Genomic DNA, 19,698 nt, shown 5'->3' on the forward strand with positions numbered 1-19,698 from the left:
TCACGTGGTCTCATCCTACACTCCACTACAAACCTTCCTTTTACTCGGGAAACTGACTTGTTTAGAGTTAGCGACTGCATACCTAGACGGTCTTACTCTTCAGGCCAGGGATAGCAACAGATGCTCCAGGGAGCACAGGACAGCCTCGGATGAGGCTGAGCTCTGTGTGAAGGGCTCAGAGCACAGAGGAGGGAGCAGCAAGCAGGTGGCGGGAGGCAGTTACCCCACCCACGCCTCGGGCGTCTGGCACACGTACCGGCACTCCTTGGATTCTGAGGTGTATGGCAGTGAGCAGTCCCTGTGCTGGTTAGCCATTTGATTTCCCTCTGTACAGCAAGTCTCCATGGAGATGTCTGCGTTCACTGTGTAGGGAAGAGAACAAGCCGATGGGTGACCTGCTTGGGATCCTCCACCCCAGCCATGCCTCCTGCAGCCCCAACTACACCATCAGGCCAAGTCTGGAAGGGCAGGGAGTACACCCAGCACACTCTTAATCACTTTGTAAGCCAGGACTGAGAACGCCAACTATTCTCAGCTGGAAGCATCCGTCCTACTCCTCCCACAGTGGACTGGGTCAGATCGGAAAGCACCAAGCTCCGTGCTGAGACCCAAGCATACAGGTCACAGCCCTGCTTTTCTGGTCCAGAGAACAAAGGGGAGTTCTATTGACGGATGCATGGCCGGGCACCATCCACCTAGTACTCAAGGGATAACCAGAGCCTGCTTGCTCCAGAGGGGAGACAGGAAGGGAAGTCTCAAAACATGGTGAACCCCCCATCTCCGGACCAGTTTCTGGAGTCCACTTCCAGGTTCTCATTTAGTCTTTGTAACAAGATGGGGGAGGGGCTTCCACCCTGGGCATACAGATTGGGAAACTGAAGCTGGTGATAGTCCCGCCCTTAAGGACAACCATCTTTCGTAGAAACAGTGATCAAAGTGGGCAGTGCTGGCGTGGCGCAGAGTGCCAGGTTTAAAAGTAAAAGCTATCTTGCCAAGCGGCTAGCACAGGCCCTCAGCAAAGGACTGAGCCAGAAGCTTAGGTTCTTGTGGCAGCCCAGGCCTTTGGCCTCATTGGCTGTGCCTCCATCTGCTCCTGGCAGGTAAAAGATGCCCATGAAGCCCCAGGGAGGGGCAATGCATCCAAAGGTGCCACACACTTTGCTCTCAACCCCGGGGACTTACAGGACAGGAAACATTAGTGCCAACAGCATTGGTTGCTAGGTAGAAGGCTCCAGAGATGGCTCAGAGGTTAAGGACACTGGAGGCTCTTGCAGAGGACTGGGGTTCAGTCCCCAGCACCCTTATCAGGTGGCTCACAACCAGCTGTAACTCCAGCTGCAGGAAATGCCACCTTTGCTCATTTACATATACAATGGCATGTGCATGCCCATATTCACACACATGAATGCATATGCGCGCGCACACACACACACACACACACTTGCACACCATGCACACACATACACTCACAATCTAAGAGCAAGGAAGCAAACATAAAAGCATTCACAGAAAATAGAGTCCTAAGCGTTCCAAAGAGGCAGCTGTAGTTTGGTCTCTAGATAAGTGTTGTGGTGTGACCCCATACCCTCTCTCATGTAGCTCCAACACCCACACAAACTCACCAGATGTGATTACACGCTTCTCCTCAGCCTGTCTCCTTTAAGCTCTTCTCAGAACCCACCTCACACTGCCTGTCACCTCCCTACAGCCTGCTGACCCACTCAGCCAGTCTTAGGGTCCTGGGGTCCCATCTCAGAACCCTCACCCTGGGCACAGCTCAGTTTCTAATGTTCTATCTGACACACTCTCCCAACCAGACATCCTGACAGTGAGCCTATCCCTTGTGACCTTATGCTTCAGCAAAAACTGTGACATGGAAGCAAAGAGTTGAGATAATGAGCCAGGAGGCTGAGGCAGGAGGATTTCTGCTAGTCTGGGTTCAATGCTGGTCCAGGATACATAGTAAACTACATTCCCCCTGCCTCTGCAGGAAGGAGTGGGATGAGAGCAAGATTGGAGCTTTGGAGCCAAACAGACTTAGGCTCTAGTGCTGCAACTTTCTTTGTGACCTTGGCCTGCGGTTTTCAACAGTGGGTGGCAACTTGTTAGAAGATTGGAGGAATGCCTGCTGTCACCTTCGAGAGGGGAGCCTCTGCAAGTCTTGCGTGTAGAATTCCCTTAGCGTCTGCTGCCTTCTAAGTGAACTCATGGGTGGGAACCATGAGTCCTGAGCTGCAGGGAGCTTTCTATTGTGTTTTGAAACGTGGCCTGTTAGAGGACCTTGGACACTCTGAACCTTGTGCTCAGCAAGACAATCGGACATTAAAACTTCAGGCAGTCTGGAAACTTGGAATGTCCCTGGAATGTGGCTCACATGTTGTTGAGCAGAGTGTCCCAGACATGATGCTGAAGGCTGTCGGGGGCGAAAGGGTTCCCCTGAAGCTGCACAGGGTCAGCTCACCCTCTTTGGGCAGGAGTCTGTTCGTTCCTTCAATCACATGAGTCTTGGGGATCGAATGTGGGTCTTCAGGTTTGGCAGCAGTCACCTGCTGTTCTTGGACTTTCACACACAGGCCATAGCACAGGCCACCCATACACATACACGGTTTTTAAAATGTAAAAAACAATTACAGACAGTAAGTAGGTGCTTGCCAGGGGCTGGGGGGATTAGAGTGGGGAATTATAATTTAACAGGTATGTGATTTCTGTCTGTGAAGATGAGAATGTCCTAGAGACAATGGTAGTGACATTGGCACAGCACCATGAATTCTCCTTTGGGGCCTGTGGAGTACACACCTGATAGTTAAGAGGGTGAGTTTAATGTGATATACATTTTACCATAATGAAAACATTCATTTAAAAAATTAGTGTTTAGGGGCTGGAAAGATGGCTCAGCAGTTAAGAGCCCTTACTGCTTTCACAGAGTAGGTTAGGTCCCCAGCACCACTGTCTGTAACTCCAATTCAAGACCTCCTTGGGCACTACATTCATGAGATGCACATACATACATACATACAGGCAAAACGTTCATACACATAAATATAAATAAATCTTTAAAAACTTTAGTGTTTTCACCAGGCATGGTGGTGGCACACACATTTAATGCCAGTATTCAGGAAGCAGAGGCAAGTGGATCTCTGAGTTCCAGGCAGGTCAGCCAGGGTTACATAGTGAGAATGTCTAAAAAAAGGTGTTTAGGCAGGCATAGTGGCACATTCCTATAAACCCCAGCTACTGTTTGGGAAGTTGAGGTAGCCAGATCTCAAGCTTGGACTTCATAGTGAGGTCCCACCTGCCCAAATGAAAATAAAACAGAACAGGTTTTTGTGAGCCATTCTGCCTTCTCTGTCATCAGGAAAGGAACTGGATGCTTTCCCATGAATTTGTTTGTCTTTTTCAACCAGTGCTGGTCTGAATACCCACGAAGAGATTAACCTGGTCAACTGCATTTTAGAATGTTCTTGAAGAGAAGCCGGATAGACAATGAGATGGTTTGCATGCTGAGCAATGAGATTCCAAATGGGAACCATTAAACTGTGCAGTAATGAATAATAATAACTCAAATAATTTATTTTTAAAAACCTCCCTGGGGAGCGTGTCCCCCCAAGCATCTCTGAGGCTGCCATGGGGGCAGTGTTAGCTCCAAAGTAGACCCCACAATGGCATTGCTGCTGACAAAGTCCTAAACAGAAGGACTACGACTTATTGGGTAAAGAGAAACCTAATTCATCATTCTTCAGAGTTCTTGTAGGTAGTTCTCTCCTTACAAGGAAAACCACTACCTCTCATTATCTGGCCCAAAGGTCAACTACATCTGGGCAAAGACATCCAGTTCCTGGTCAATCTGAACAAACTATCAGATCAGACACCCCTAACTTGCTTTCCTACTATGTGGCCACTCTCTATTCCTATGGGACAACCCAGCAACTTGATTTCCTGAATAAACTTTTCTTTCTATCCACAGAGTGGTCCAGCTGGGTGGTCTCACCGAATCCTCGCTTCCAGCAGGACAGTGAGAAAGGGCTTGACCACCACACTTGCTCAGCTGTGGCCTCTTCCTGATGCAGGTACAGTCCCTGCAGACTCCCCTGGAGGTGGGAGATCAAGTCACCACCCAGGGTGTGGTTATCTGAACACTGGCATCCTGTGGTGTGTTACTGTCCCAACACAAGATCTAAGGACTCCCCGAGGCCCACAGAGGTATCTGTCCTTCCTCCACCATGGGGCTCATTCACGTCACACCCAGAGCAAATTCTCAGCATCTACCAATGTGTCAGAGAGCGACATCCCACCCAAGTCCACGCTTCACAGGTACCAAGAGCGTGCCACAGCGGCTGGCCCACAGCTAGTCGGTCTCAGGCCCACTGGCAATACCTTCAGGGAGGTGACCAGCGAGCACTCAGACCTGCACACAGACCTCCAGTACTGTGCACCATCCCTACTGCATCAGAAGATGGCCTGGAGCCAATAAGAAGTTCAGCCTTTGGGGCAGCAGGGGACAGAAGGCACAGCTCCCCACTGTTGCCTGCAGCATTTAGAGACCTTGACTCGGGCAGGAATTTCAAGACTAGCCAGAATTGGGGGTTAATAAGAGTTTTTGTTTTGTTTTAATACAAGCTTTGTATGAGGATTAAGACAAAGAGAGGTCCTCAGATAGAAAGATAAGACACACCCAAGCACATGGGTATGGGCTTCTCAACATGTCCAAGTGAGGGTGTGGGCCCCCGAGGGAGAGCTAGCCGATTTCTGACAGTCATATGGATCATCTTTGTAGGTTTTGAAGTTACTCTCTTCAAAGGCTTGCTATGAATCCTAAATGACCACCTGAGGGGCACCTGACAGGATCTCGACTGTGATATATGGTAGAAAAGTCTAGCCCACGGGACTGTGGGAAGACAGGAGTGCTACACTGTAAACAACCTTATTTTGCTTGACATTCCCAGGCCCAGTCTGCAGGGAGGAATGAAGCCCTACCCAATGCCATATTGCTCAGGCCTTAAGCCTGGCTCGCCTCACTCTAATATAAAGTCTCCGTAAATGAAGGTATTAATGGCACATGCTGGAGTTCTTGGGCTCCTCCCTTTCCCGAGTCCCCACAAATTCTGTCTTTCTGTCCTGCTTCCAGGCCACCAATGCTGCTTCTGTGCAGCCAGCCTCCAGCGGCACCTCCTCCGAAGTCTGCCAATGAGCTTTCCCTGAACTTCAGTGTCCCTTCACTGAGCAGGGCCCTCCAGCCAATCCAGAACCTTCTCTCACTTCATGCTTGTTCGTTCTTTCTTTCTTTCTTTTTTTTTTTTTTTTTTTGGTTTTTACGAGACAGGGTTTCTCTGTATTGTTTTGGAGGCTATCGGTGTAGCCCGGCCTCGAACTCACAGAGATCCGCCTGCCTCTGCCTCCCGAGTGCTGGGATTAAAGGCGTGCGCCACCACCGCCCGGCTTGTTTGTTCTTTCTGAGGACGAATACCACCTACCTACTAGTTTTAACTTCTAACCCTGTCCTCTGGCTGTGTGACAAGCCCACATGCAACTAATAGTATAAACCAAGAATAAACTCTTGACAAATATGGTTGACCTTCAGTCAAACGGTCCAAAGGCAAGCAACACTGTGAGTTATGTGTCATCCATCCCTTGTGGGGCTGGAGAGATGGCTCAGCAGTTAAGAGCACTGGCTGTTCTTGCAGAGTTCTAGCACCCCGATGGCTTAGAACAATCTGTACCCATCCAGGAGATGGGTACCAGCTTGGACAACATAGTGAGATGCCATTTAGAAGCAAGTAACCCTACATAGCCTCAAACAAGCTGCCGTGTCTCTCTAACCTCTGGGGCCTCAGTTCCTCAACCTGTTGTGCAGGCATGGGGAGGTGAAGGAGGTAATCCTGGGGATGTGACCAAAGCACAAAACAGAATCTCAAAACCAAGCAAATAGGGCATCTGTTCTCCTAGAAACTGCATAATCCTCACCACCTGGCCCGGATCCCTCTCGTAGAAAACTACACGAGCCCACAGAACTGCTGTGGCAGTGGGCAGAAGGGCTTGGCTCCTGGGCATCAGGCTAACTTTCTTTTAGGCGAGTTAACACTCCCAAGGGGCTGGGAGACGCTTAGACATTGAGGTGCTTTCCATGCAAGCGTGTGGACCTGAGCTTGAGCCCCAGAATTCACTTAAAAGGTGGAACATGGTGCCATGCATTTGCAATGCCAGTCATGGTGCCATGCATTTGCAATCCAGGTACTGGCGAGTCTTAGTGACCGTTTCTATTGCTGCCATGAAACACCATGACCACAAAGCAAGTTGGGGAGGAAAGGGTTATTTAACTTACACTTCAGCATTGCTGTTCACCACTGAAGGAAGTCAGGACAGGAACTCAAACAGGGCAGGATCCTGGCAGCAGGAGCTGATGCAGAGGCCATGGAGGGGTGCTGCTTACTGGCTTGCTTCCCCTGGGCTTGCTCAGCCTGCTTTCTTACAGAACCCAGGGCTAGCAGCCCAGGGATGGTATCACTCAACATGTGCCGGGCCCTCCCTATTGGTCACTAGTTTAGAAAATGCCTTACAGCTGGATCTCAAGGAGGCATCATTTCCTCAGCTGAGGCTCCTTCCTCTCTGATGACTCTAGCTTGTGTCAAGGTGACACACAAAACCAGCCAGTACAGGGAGGCAGAGGCAGGAGGACCATTGGGACTTGCTGGCCAGCCAGCCTAGCCTAAGAATGGTGAGCCTCAGGTCCCAGTGAACGACCTTGTCTCAAAAGCAGGGAAGGACTGGAGCGATGATGGCCTAGCAGTGAAGAGCACTCTCTGCCCTTCCAGGGGACCTGAGTTCAGCTCCCAGCACCCAGGCTGAGCAACTCTCAACCCTGTGTAACTCCAGCTCCAGGGGATCCCACACCCTCTTTTGGCCTCTAAGGGCACCTGTGTATGCACGGCACATATACACACAGACACACACAAATAAATGATAAATAAAAATTAAACTACATTAAAAACCAAGGTGAACTGCTCCTAAGAAGCAACTCCAGGTTAACCTCTGACCTCTACACACATGGACACCTGCACACACCCAAAATAAGTAAACCTCAAAAAGCTGACAGGTGTCAACAACATGCTACATGTGTTCCTGCACACAGATGCTCACGGCTTATGTGGAAACAGCAGATCCCACCCTTGACGTGTACCATCAAAGCTGCTTGGTCCTCCCATGACAGAATAGATACTGGGTTTGGGAGTACAGGGGTCTGTACTACTCTTCAGGAAGAGGCTTCCAGAGTATCAGCCCACTAGCCATGAGTGTTACAGAGGCCTTGCCTTGGTGTGTTTCCCAGTGGCCTGGGAACCACTGAGACCTAACCTTCAAGGACAGACAAAAGTCCAGCTTTGGCTGGACCCCAGCATAGAGGATTTTCTTACTGGAGCAGCTCTGGGTCTCAGTTTCTCCAACTGTATTCTGTATGGAGAACTTGCAGCCTCCCCCACCATGTGTGGGCTCCCCCCCCCTGCTAGAATCATAGGGAAAGCAATGGTGCTTCCCAAAGAGCCATCTTATGGAAACTATTTTTCTTCTAAGACTGTCCTTCCCAAAATCAGGTCATTAATGTCCTCTAGTTCTACAAAGTAGGAGGGGGTGGGTGTGGATCCAGATGAGTTTTTTGGGTTTCTATGAGAGAGGAGGTATGGGAAGGACCAATAGTGAAGCTAGCCTCAATTGACTCCCTGGGGTTCTGATCCAGTTCAGACCCTCAGAGAATGCTGAGGGCCCTGGTGTTCCACAATGGCTGGAATCCTGGGCCTTGCTCCCTGAAGCCTCCATAGTTTACTCCTTGATAGAATCCTGCCCATTGGCCCATCCACTGCCTTCTCTAAAGCTACAGCAGAAGTGGGGGAGCCTATAGCTGCCTGGAGCCAAGGATAAAGACAACAGAACTTTGGGTGGTGATGGTGGCGCACGCTTTTAGTCCCAGCACTGGTGAAGCAGAGGCAGGCAGATCTCCATGTCTGTGGCTAGCCTGGTCTACAGATTGAATTCCAGGATAGCCAGGGCTGTTTCACAGAGAAACCCTGTGCTGAAAAAATATATAAAAAAAATAACAAAACAAGTAAAATAAAATAAAAATTTAAAGAAAATGGTGCAGGAGAGATGGCTCAACAGTTAAAAGCACTGGCTGCTCTTCCAGAGGACCCGGGTTCAATTCCCAGCACCCACATGGCAGCTCACACCCATCTGTACTCCAGGTCCATTGCTTCTGGCATCCTCACATCAGCATCATGCAGACAAAGCACGAATAAGCATAAAACAAAAGTAATTATTAAAAAAAGCCAGAATTGCAGCGAGATGCTACTTTCAGAGACCCTGACAAGAAAGCCAAGCAAGCAGAATATGCTTGCCCAGCAAGTGTCACAGACAACACAAGGGTCTAAGCCGGGAGGCAGCAAAAGAGGAGGGGTACGTGCATGCACAGCTGGGGAGATGAATTATCTTCCCCCTGAAGCTCCCTGGAGCAGGTCCAGCCCAGGCAGCCATCTCGTGGGCCAAGCCTCTGGCACCTCTGAAGCATCCGACCCAGCCCCGAGGGTCTCTTGGTTTCCCTTCACCTCTCTGGCCACCTGTCATGTGTCCTCAAACCTGGCCTTTAGAAGCTGCAGCCGGGTGGTCCTGGGCCAATGCATTCCTGCCAACAGCCCTTCCTTCAGGGACTCCTAACCACCCTCAACTAGCTGGAACATGCAGGCTCACAGCAGATCTGGTTCCTGCTTTCCACAGTCTCTTTGTTCTCTCAAGTTCCCAGCACTTAGCACAAATGATTATACTTGAACTTAACACCTGGAGGGTGGGGGGCAGGGGGAGCAGGCTGTGTTCCAGTCTGTTCTTTGTCCCAATTTGCTTTGCCACAGCCACCACTTGATGTCTGTGAATAAACAAAACTGATCTCACGAGACCCTAGCAACTCTCTATGGACCTAAAGAGATTCAGGAAGAAAAAGGAGAGGCTGACCGGACCTCTCCACAGCTCAGCTTCTAAAGTGCCACATACAAACCCACTCTCTCTGAGAGCCCAGGGGGAGCCTCATCCCCTCACTGAAGCTGGAATTCAGAAAATGGAGTTAACTGGAGAAAGATGGAGCCGCCGAGCATCCTTGTTAGGACTGAAATGCTAGGCCAGGCTGCCTGGGATGCTTAGTCTCTGTGTACCTCTGTGTCCCCTGTACAATGAGGACAATGACAGTCTCCTCTGTGAGGGGGCATGTGATGCGTAACAAGGTCCTACAGGTGACGTGGGGCCCAGGGCTAGCGTTAAGAATCTACTAGGTCCAGAGAGAAGAGTGTCGCACCGCCACTCTCAGTAAGGAAATTCTCCCAAGAGAATTTTAAGCCAAAAGGAAAAGCAAGACATGTGGCCAAACTCAGTCTATCTCAACTCCAGTAGGCGACAAGAATTGGAAGGAAAAAGAGGCCCAGGAAAAATACTGGGCCATCTACCTCATAGGGCTGTCAAGATTATGTCACCTTCTGGATAGAAACCACTTCAGCTCTAGCCTAATGGGCTGGAACAGCATTACCCAAAGTGAAGGAGACTGACTCAGAGAAATACAGGTTTTGGGTCACCATCTTGAGCCACCTTCGGAACTGAGGCTAGCTGCCTCCTACTTCTACTGGAGTTGGATCCCCAGTATATAAACCTGGAGACATACAGACTACTGGAGTAACATGTACCAGCTCCACTCCTGACCCAGCCTTACTTAGGACCAGCCTGGGGTGGAAAGAGGTAAGGCTTGTCCAGCTTAGGAAACAACCCTGCTTGTCTTGGTAGTATCCACAAGTTGAAAAAGGGTCTTTTCTTCCCACCTTATACACAGACATAGCTGAGATCATTTCAAAGAAACTGGAGCCACATGAGGTACGTGAAAGCAGCTATTAATCAAATTGCTCTGAACAGATATTTCACAAAAGAAAAATCTTTCATTGGATAAAATGCACTGAGAATTGATGAGGGAGAGAGGGCTGGAAAAATGACTTAGAGGTTAAAAGCACTGGCTGCTCTTGCCCAGGACCTGGGCTCAGGTCCCAGCACCCATATGGCAGCTCACAACTATCTATAACACCAGTTCCAGGGCATCTGATGCCCTCTTCTGGCCTCTTCAGGCACTGCACACACATGGTGCACATACATGCCGGAAAAGCACTCATACACATAAAATGTAAAAATAAACAAACCTAAAAGAATAAAGTGCTTTGAGAACTGTTTTCCCAAAACGCTATCTGTAGGGCTGCCCTTCCACTGTGCCCTTTGCTTAGGCTGCTGGGCTTTCAGGGAGCTGCAAGCAGGGGGTTTCCCAGGGCATGGTGATTTGAATGAGAATGGCCCCCATAGGCTCATGTATTTGACTACTTGGCCCTCAGTTGGTGGAAGTTTGGGAAGGATTAGCAGGTATGACCTTGTTAGAGGTGTATCACTAAGGGTGGACTTTGAGGTTTCAAAAGCCCACACCATTCCCAGTTAGCCTGTGCCAACCCCCCCCCCCGTCCCCCACCACCCCACCCCTGCGCCCATGCTTGTGGGTCAGATGTAAGTTCTCAGCTACTGCTCTAGTACCACGCCTGCCTACCGCACGCTCCCACCATGATGACCATGGATTCCAGCCCTCCAGAACCACGACTCCCAAGTCCCCTGGTTATTGTGTTTTGTCCTCACATCTGTCATGTTTTCTTTTTCTGGCGACAGGACTTTGCTCAGGCCCTTCCTTCTGCTGGGAAATGCACCCTTCCCTTCTAGCCCAACCCACGCCTCCAAGCAAACGGTGAGACAGAGTTCTCTTCCGAAGCTGCACGCCTCCTCCTCCAGAAAGTCTCCCCTGACTCTGCCAGTAGGGCTTGGCTCATTTATCTGGATCTCCTGGAAGCTATGAACCACATGAAGGGAAAGGCTGAGTTTGTCTCATCCCCTGCCACATCCGGGAAACCTCAGTGTCTGGCCCTGAGCTGTCCCTCAGCAGCTGTTTAGTGAATGCCTCTGCCTGACCTTCACCACCAGGGCTGGCTGTGAAGGATGCAGTCTGGAGCTTTGTTGGGCCTCCTTCAGGAAGGGTTTGAAGTCCAAGATTAGCAGAACTTTTGAAGCATGAACAAGAATGACACAATGGCAATTCTGATGCTACTTAGTCCCGAGTTCTCTTCCTTAACCCTTAAGGCAAGCGGGAGTCTGTTATCTGCTTTTACCAACAGGGAACCACCCAGCCATCCCACTGGATTCTTCCGTAGATAGGAAAACTGGTTTCCAAAGCAATAGGTACCCAAGTACCCTGATGAGCGAGCCGAGCAATTGGGTTCCCCAGAGTCCTGCCCTCCACGGTACAATTGGCGGGGAAGTTAGCACGGAGGTCTCAGTGCTGCCCCGGGGTCCCCCCAGCCCCCAGTCTCATCTTCCTGCCTCCAGTCTCCACCTCCCGACTGGGAAACTTCCAGGAGCTCAGCTCACAGCCACATGTTTCTGCCAAGTGCTCTCTGCCTTTGTTCTCCCTCCCAACAGGACTTTCTTTTAATCAGTCGGAAACTGCAGGCTGGAGCCAGAGGCCAAGAAAGCCTTGGAGAAAACACAACTGTTTCTCCCAACACCTCCCCCTCCCCACACCCTCAGCCGGCCCTGGAGCAGCCAGGCCCAACAGGACAGATCACTCACAGGACAATCATGCACGGACTCGCTGACTCTGTCCGACTCTGTCCATTGGCAAGAAAGACCAGGGACCTTCTGCATATAGGTGTCCATACAGCCCATTGGTTGCCAAAAGAATGGCAGCAATTAGCAACAGGGTACACTGTCTCTGTCTGTCTGTCTGTCTGTCTTCTCCAAGGTCCTTATTAGACAGCAGCTTTCTTGCTAACCCCGCAGCTCTCTGGAGCCTGAGATCAGGGTCACCTGACCTTACAGGTCTACCAGCGGCAGGAAGGAGCCAAGACCACACCAAACTGAACCGACCAAACTCAAGGCAGCTCCCCCAACAAGAAACAAAACGGGTTCCAGGATGTTCTGTTACAGCTGGCTTCAGGTCAAAGCTTTCCTATGAAGAATGATGCTTGCAGCACTGACAGACTCCAGGTTATCAAGTATGGGTGCTGTGAGGGTGTGGGCACCGGCAGGTAAAAACTCTTCCCCTCCCCGGCTGTAGGCAGGAAAGAGCTGCTGGGGAGGCCTTGGGCCACAATCCCTCCACCTGTTTACTCATCTGAGCAATATGCTGGTACCAGAGGTCCCTGCCGCTTCCAACACTGTGCCCCCACCCCCACTCCCAACATCAAAATCCTTTCTGGTTTTCACTCTCCCTGGCAGTGATTAAAATGCCTTCTCTGGCCCACACCCACCTCACCATCTCTGGTCCAAGCACAACCTCCTCCAAAAAGCCCCATAAGCTCTGAGGGGCTTGCAAAGCTCTTGGCACTAACAGTGGGCTATGAGCCTACCCACCCTGTCTCCTACCCTGAGAAGTGACCCAAGATGTGCCAAGGCTGCAGCCAGTGCCCAGAACAGCCAGAACTCCTCCAGGATCCGGAACCAGCCAGTCCCTTCTCCCTCCCCTCTGCCTCTCCCTAAAACTCCTGCCAGCAGTTATCTATAACCCATGACCTTTTGACCAGGAGGGAAGCTATCAGAGAATTCAAAAGAAGATAAGCTAACACGTGGATAAAGAATAGAGATTGTAAGGGTGGTTTAGAGCTGGGCCCCTGTGGATAAAGAATAGAGATTGTAAGGGTGGTTTAGAGCTGGGCCCCTGCAGAAACAAAGACGGCCAGGCCGGGCTGATGGCCCCGGAGTCAGAGAGAGAGGTTAAAGGTGCAGATTTACAGCCGCACAGCTTCTCTGATGTACAGGTGAAGTGTCTGACGCCGGGCCTGGAGGATGATGGACTGAGAAAAGCATGGCCTGGGTAGACTAGTCCATCCTAAAGTTCCTGGATGGAGGAAGTGGTTCTGGGCCCCTAATGTGCTAGTGGGCACTCCTGTGGCCCAGCAGGGAGGAGGTAGCCAAACCTTCCTTCCGGAAGGTCCTTATTTTTTCTTTCTACACCCATCCCTGATCAACTTACTGCTCCTGGCCTCCTGTCTCTGTTTGTTCAGGAACAAGATGGGTACAGCAGTCCCCCGACCCCCATCCGAAGATAGGGGCTGGAGGCGGTGAAAAAAAAAACTGCTAAAGCAGCTTCCAGTACAGAGTGCTTCCCACCCCCACGACCCAGCGAGCGGTCTTCGAGCTGTCTCCACCGGGAGAAAATGTGGCTGCGAGAGCCCGCTGGAGGATCTGTTTGGAAGATGAAGGAATTTAAAACAAGTCCCCCTTGTTTTAGAGGAGAGCATTAGGGCCGAGCCGGAAGCGTGGTTGAGGAGAGGAGGTCCCGGGCCTAGATTCCACGCAGCTCTGGGGACCATGCGATGACCCCTGGGGCGCAGCACCCGCGCTCCGGAGCACCGGCAGATGCAAACTTTCAGTGAGCACGGGGCCTGGTTGGGGACCTAGAGTGGGGCCGTGGGCCCGGGGCGCCCCTACCTCGGGCCGCCAGCAGCGAGAAGCTGCTGAGCAGCAGCAGCGGCAGCGGGACGGGGCGCGACGGCGCGGGGCGCTCCATGGGGCCGGCGGGCTCGGGCGGCGGACAAAGGCAAGGCGGGCAGCGCAGCACGCTCTGACCGGGCCTCGGCAGCCAACGCGAGGCTCCTGCGCGCCGCGTTCAATTATCCCGCCCGGAGGAGGCGCGGCGGGGGCGGGGTCCGCGGGGACCCTCCCTCCGGCACTGCGCAGCGGGGGCGTGCCGCCACCCAGACTCTCCTGCAGGGACGCACGCGGGGCACCTCGCAATGGGACGTGCCCCGCCACCCACCTAGCTCGGTGCCCCACACTCGATCCACATCCCATCCTCCCCAGGGATTTCCCTTTACCTATCCCAGTACCGTGCAAAGGTTCGTTCTCGCTGCACGAAACCCCGGGGACTTGGCAAGTCTGTGGTTGGCACCAGAGCTGGAATCAAACTGTCTGTCCAAGACTGCCAGTCAGGCCAAACAGACTTCCAACTCCAGGAGTATATTCTAGGCTCCCCACAGCCCGGAAGGGCTCATGGAAAAGTTTGACCTGACAGGTCGGGAGGGCAAATAGTCATCGAAGCCAGTTTGTGTAGAATGCATGGCAGCCGCCAGTTTAGAGGATTCACAGATAGATTTATTTTTAAAAAATAAAAAAGCTGGGATGATGGCTCAGTGAGTAAGGCACTTGCTGTGAAGAATGAGGCCCTGAGTTCGAACTTCCAGTATTAACATAAAATAAGTAAAAACAATGCAAAAAAAATAGATTTTTAGCCGGGTGTGGGGCACTTGAGAGGCAGAGGCAGAGGCAGGTAGATCTCTGAGCCTGGACAACAATCGAGTTCCATGACAGTCAAGGCTACACAGACAAACCCTCTCTGTCTCAAAAAACTAATGAACAAAAAGATTTAAAAAAAAACATTGCAAGTAAATTCGGAAGCCCTTGGGACACCATTTAGCTGATTGTGTGGGTCCAGCGATTCAGCCTTAGGGATTAGTCTCTGCAGAAATGAATGTGCCAGCGTGCACACAGAGAAATGAGCTAGATAGTGTCCATAGCGTCCAATGGGAGCCACCCAACATCATTGCAGTGAGTGAGAGTGTGAGGGAGTAGCCACACACTAGGACATTCAGCTCTGACGTTGCAGAGTGGGACCAGCTACAGATGAACTTTTACTGCATAGTTCTGTTTGTAGGAAGGGCAGGGCAGGGCAGAGGTTAGGAGACTGGTGCTCCTGGGGTGGGCAGTGTATGGAGGCAGCCACTGAGGAGTGGCTTCCTTAATACAGTTAGTGCATGAAAACTTACCAGGCCATTCAATTATGAAATAAGCCCTTCTATTTGATTTTGAAAAGGGAGCATTGTGCTGTGTTGCCTAGGCTAGCCTTGACCTCCCGGGCTCCAGTGACACTCCTTCCTCAGCCTCCTAAGTAGCTAAAGTCTAGCTGACACTGTGTTTAGCTGTCTCTGGGTGAGCCCTCATCTCAAATGATGTCTAATGCTGGAAGTTTTCAGAGAGACCAGGTAAGGCCTGCCATCTGACCCTTCGTTCAGGAGAACTCCCAGAATCGAGTTTGATCCCCAACAGTGAGCATAAAACAGATATACTGGTACACACTATAGACCCAGCAATTGGGAGGTATAATCGGGAGAATCATACATTCAAAGTCACCCCCCAACTACATAGTGAGGTCAAGGACAGAGTCAAATGTGTGATGCTGCCTCATAACAAGAGGGAAGTGGGAAAAAGGGGGGGCATAGGGAATAGCCTCTGCGAAGGCTCAGAGGCTTTGGTGCCAGAGAAGATGGTGGGGTGTTTTTCTGTCGACGGTTCAGGAGGCCTGAGCATGTGCAGGCGCCGGAGAGGAGGGGCCCCTGAGCTGTGAGAAGATTGGAGACTCGTTAGTACTTTGTTATGGATTCCATTATTGCTGCAGAGTTTGGAAGGTGGCTAGGGGGAGGCAGAAGACCCGAGGTCTGTGCTCAGCCCTTACTAGGCTATACCAGCCCATTCACATTCTCATCCTCTCTCACGTTTTAGGTACTTGCCCCAAGCCCAACCCCACAGCTTTTCCAGATGCCTAGTGACTTGGAAAACCAGTCAGCTGATGTCAGGGAAACGGGTGCCCGTCTGAAACCTCCAGGATGAGCTAGAGGTGGTGACTGGGAATGAGGGGAGTGGATGGCTCTGAGACCACTTGGCTGGTTCTGTGACCCTGTCTGAATCACTTATCCACTTGGCACATTGTGCCCTCTGTTGTGCAGTGTTCCTTTACACTGTGTGAAGATGTGTTGCTGTGATTGGTTTAATAAAAGCTAAACGGCCAATAGCTAGGCAGGATTGGAGGGGGGCAGAAAGGACGCCGGGAAGAAGAAGGCAGAGACTCCAGAAGATGCCACGAGATGCAGAGCAAGCAAGATAGGCAATACGGCGAGGAGTTAGTAAAGCCATGCACCAGGCAGGAAGTAAATTAATAGAAATGGGTTAATTTAAGTTATAAGAGCTAGTTAGAAACAAGCCTAAAGTATCAGCCTTGCTTTCATAATTAATAATAAGTCTCCAAGTCATTACTGGGGAGCTGACGGTACAGACAAAAAGTCTACCTACAGTCCCTCGTCTGTTAAGTGTGGTGATAGGACTTGAATCAGTTGGGAAGGATACAAAGCTCCTGTGACAGGGTCCCCACCAGAGTACTGTGGTTCACTTGCTGTCAGCCATGGGACAGTGACAGCAACAAAGGGCCCCTCCCAGCAGAGCCACACAGGTCCCCACCTCCTCTCCACTGTCCTACTCCTGCCCAGCCCCAGACTCAATATCCATATTTGTAAGATGAACTGGATCAGATTAGTGTCAGGAAAACCGCACTAATCCTGTGTGACTTCGGGTTCCTTATCCCATTCTAGGTAGACCCCAGTTCTCGGATGCTCACGGAAAGACTGAAGGCCTGAGCTTTCTGCAGATGGTGACAAGGGCTGTCTATCCAAAGCCTCAGGCATTCCCACACAGTCTGCACCAAATGCAAAGCATTGGCTACCCTGTGTTTATCTATACCTCACGGTTGGTCCGTAACAAACAACTTTGGGGATGGCGCACACATGTGATAGCGGCACTTTGGAGACAAAGGCAGGAAGATTGTGCATGTGAGGCCGGCCTGGAAGACATAGTGAGGTGCTACCTCAAAAAAAAAAAAAGGAAGGAAAGAAAGAAAGAAGAAATGAAGGAAAAATGGAATATGAAGAAAAGAAGGAAGAGGAGGAAGTAGAATAGGAAGAGAAAGGGGAAGAAAAGGAGGAAGCTGTTAGATCCACATGGAGTCCCTCCTGTCAGGCCCTGATAACAAGAATCATTCAATAGGAGGGCTTGAATGAAGGAGGGACTCTCACACATGCTTGCCCAGTAACAGGAACCATCCATCCCAAGAGACTCTGCCAAAACCTCAGCCTGGCACAAAAGCCATGCAAGCCTTGCCCAGAAAAACTTCTGCGAGGATGTCTCTAACAATGGCCTGTGCAGCATTGGTCTGACACCACCCTTGGGACTGATCTTTGTGGCGAAAGATTACTGTTGCAGAGAATTTTGTAGAATCCCCCTCACTTCCCGTTAAACGTTCCCTAGCCTCCAACTCCTTGAACAGGATGACAGTTCACCACAGCAGTCTTTTTTTTTTTTTTTTTTTTTTTTTTTTTTGGTTTTTCGAGACAGGGTTTCTCTGTATTGTTTTGGAGGCTATCGGTCCAGCCCAGCCTCGAACTCACAGAGATCCGCCTGCCTCTGCCTCCCGAGTGCTGGGATTAAAGGCGTGCGCCACCACCGCCCGGCTACACCACGGCAGTCTTGGCTCCTTCATACTGCCACCCTCAGTACATGCTGTCACTGGAGAGTGCTTTCTGTCATTTAGAACAGCATTTCAAGTTCTCTGAGAATATTCATGCACGCAGCACTGGCCCTTGACCTCAGCCTGCTGGGGTGTGGGAGCCTCAGGGAGCAGCTTGGTCCTGCAGCTGGCTGCTCTCTCATCTCTGACAACCGGAGAGTGAAGCCACTGGGATGGGACTCCATGTCCTCTGACTCCTGGTCCCAGTTCCTCTTGGCATCTGGGCGTCTGTTTCCTACCAAACACCAGTGCAGGAATGTGTCTCCATCTGTGTAAGACTCCTTGTTGTATACCTAGTGAACACACTGTGTGACCATTATGGGTGCAACTAGTGGCCACTCTCCTGTCATGAGATGTTCAGATTCTGCCCAGTTAGAAACTACGGCAGTATGAGACCTGTGCTCTAGACTGGGCTGTCTCTGTAGTTCCTGGCATGGGTGCCCTGGAAGTCAAAGTGAGAAATTCATATTCAGGCACAGGGACCCAAAAGTGGAGTCTCTGTCTCCCAGCCACTGTGGACTAGCATTTCTTCATGCAGGCTATTTTCACCAGCAAAAACAAAAACAAACAAACAAAAAAACAGCCTAATTTCCATTTTCAGAAAGGACCCAACAGTTCTCGTGTTTATGAGCCACTTCTATTCCTCTGTGTGACTAACTTCCCTTTATTCAGTTATTGCAATGGAAGGATTATTTATAACAGCAAAAATCTAGAAAAATGGCCATCAATGGCCTACTTGCGGTATGCATAGTTGGACTGAAGTAGCAATTATGCCACAAACCTAGTGAGATATAATTATTAAACCTCAACTTGACCCTGAGTTTCTTGGCAACCAAAAGAAAAAAAATTAAATTGTGGTGGTTTCTGTGGTTCTTGTTTTTAGCCTAAAGAAGGACTCCATGTTACTGGGAGACACAAGTATTTATCTCAGAGTCAACAAAGGAGGAGGAGGAGGAGGGAGAGGGAGGGAGGGAGAGAGGGAGGAAGGCAGGAAGGAAGGAAGGAAAGAAAGGAAAATGAGGTGATCTTCAGAGAAGTTCTATGTAGAGAGTGAGAGCAGCGACCTCTGACCTTGGGTCCTAGGCAAGATGACACACACCCATACCATCATACAATCCACTCCTAGCAGGAAGTCATTCATTATGGCCCGAGTGACAGTCCAGCTTTGCTTGTCTCCAGAGACAGATTAACAGATGGCTTTCCTGATAACAAACAGCTCTTCATCTGTTTGAGAGATCATAGCTGGCGCTGGTAGACTGTCCTGCCCTCCCCTTCCCAGCCCAGCCTCTGGAGCGCAGCTGCCTGGGATTTCTGTACATGACACCATGCTCCCCCGTCATGGTTTTCCGAAAGTAGAGGCTACCCTGACTTCTGTCCACCCCTCCACGGCACATCTCAGCCTCACATCCCTCCCAACCCCCTGCTCCCAGAGCACTGGCTTTCTACCTCTGTACAGCAGAAGCAGATGGAAGCCCTTCCAGGCAGGGAGCCGTGGATATAATTCTGCTATTGGCTTCGGTCTGATGCCTGCTTCAAAGGCTTCATGGCCTTACATTTAAGTAGCTGGATTCTTCCTGTCCTTCATGTCTCGGCCAAGACACACCTCTGAGAAGCATTCCTGTTCCCCATGCTGGTTACATTTGAGCCTGGATATCCCCTGCCCTGCACTAACTCCTCCCCAGCCCCAAGACTCCAATCACCTTCATGTTCCTTTATTTCTCCCTTAGCTGGTTGACTTCTGTGCCCACTAGCCCATGGGTTCCTGGAGTCAGGAACTGTCTGACTCTTCTGCTGTGCTCAGAAGTCTTTTGTGGAGGCTTGAATAGAAAGAATGTCTCTCTCTCCCCTGGTGCTGCCACAGGCTAAGGAGGACTTGGCCTTCAGCGGGAGCCCTGGGGGACACTACACCCACTGCCCAAACCAGCATTCTGTTCTGCCCTTTGCATGAGGCATTGAGAGACCGCAGCCACCCAGGACTGCTGCCTGGACACTGCTACCCTGAAGGCTGGGGGGAGGCCTGGGCATATGGTCCCTCACTGTCCTTTTAGTCTTTCTTTCTTGAAGGACCTTTTCTTCGTGGGATGGTCATCAGTAGTCTCGTGGCTGGGGTGAGAAATGCAGAGAGAACAGGGTGGGTGGCCTTGATGGGCGGCAGAACGCAGTAACTGACACCCTATATGCAAACCCCGAATAGTATCAGCAGATGCCCCTGCCACAGAGCCCACCCTGGCAGCTGTGCCTCCTCACATTGCAGCCCCATCCAAGGC

General features: G+C 50.9%; 1 protein-coding gene across 2 annotated transcripts in view; it reads right to left on the reverse strand.

Annotated features, from left to right (window-relative positions):
* The window catches only part of Fbln1 (fibulin 1), a 74,000-nt gene extending 60,311 nt beyond the window's left edge, over positions 1–13,689 (reverse strand). For both annotated transcript variants that reach the window (XM_040754033.1, XM_040754034.1), the window contains exons 1-2: positions 13,531–13,689; positions 257–362 (exon numbers count right to left, since the gene is read on the reverse strand). In XM_040754033.1, coding sequence (XP_040609967.1) covers positions 257–362; positions 13,531–13,609 — 185 coding nt within the window. In that variant the 5' untranslated portion in view covers positions 13,610–13,689. The remainder of the gene's footprint in view (positions 1–256; positions 363–13,530) is intronic.
* Positions 13,690–19,698: the final 6,009 nt, after the last annotated feature.

Source organism: Mesocricetus auratus, unplaced genomic scaffold, assembly GCF_017639785.1.
Source record: "Mesocricetus auratus isolate SY011 unplaced genomic scaffold, BCM_Maur_2.0 Super-Scaffold_100010, whole genome shotgun sequence".
In the NCBI taxonomy this organism is placed as follows: domain Eukaryota; kingdom Metazoa; phylum Chordata; class Mammalia; order Rodentia; family Cricetidae; genus Mesocricetus; species Mesocricetus auratus.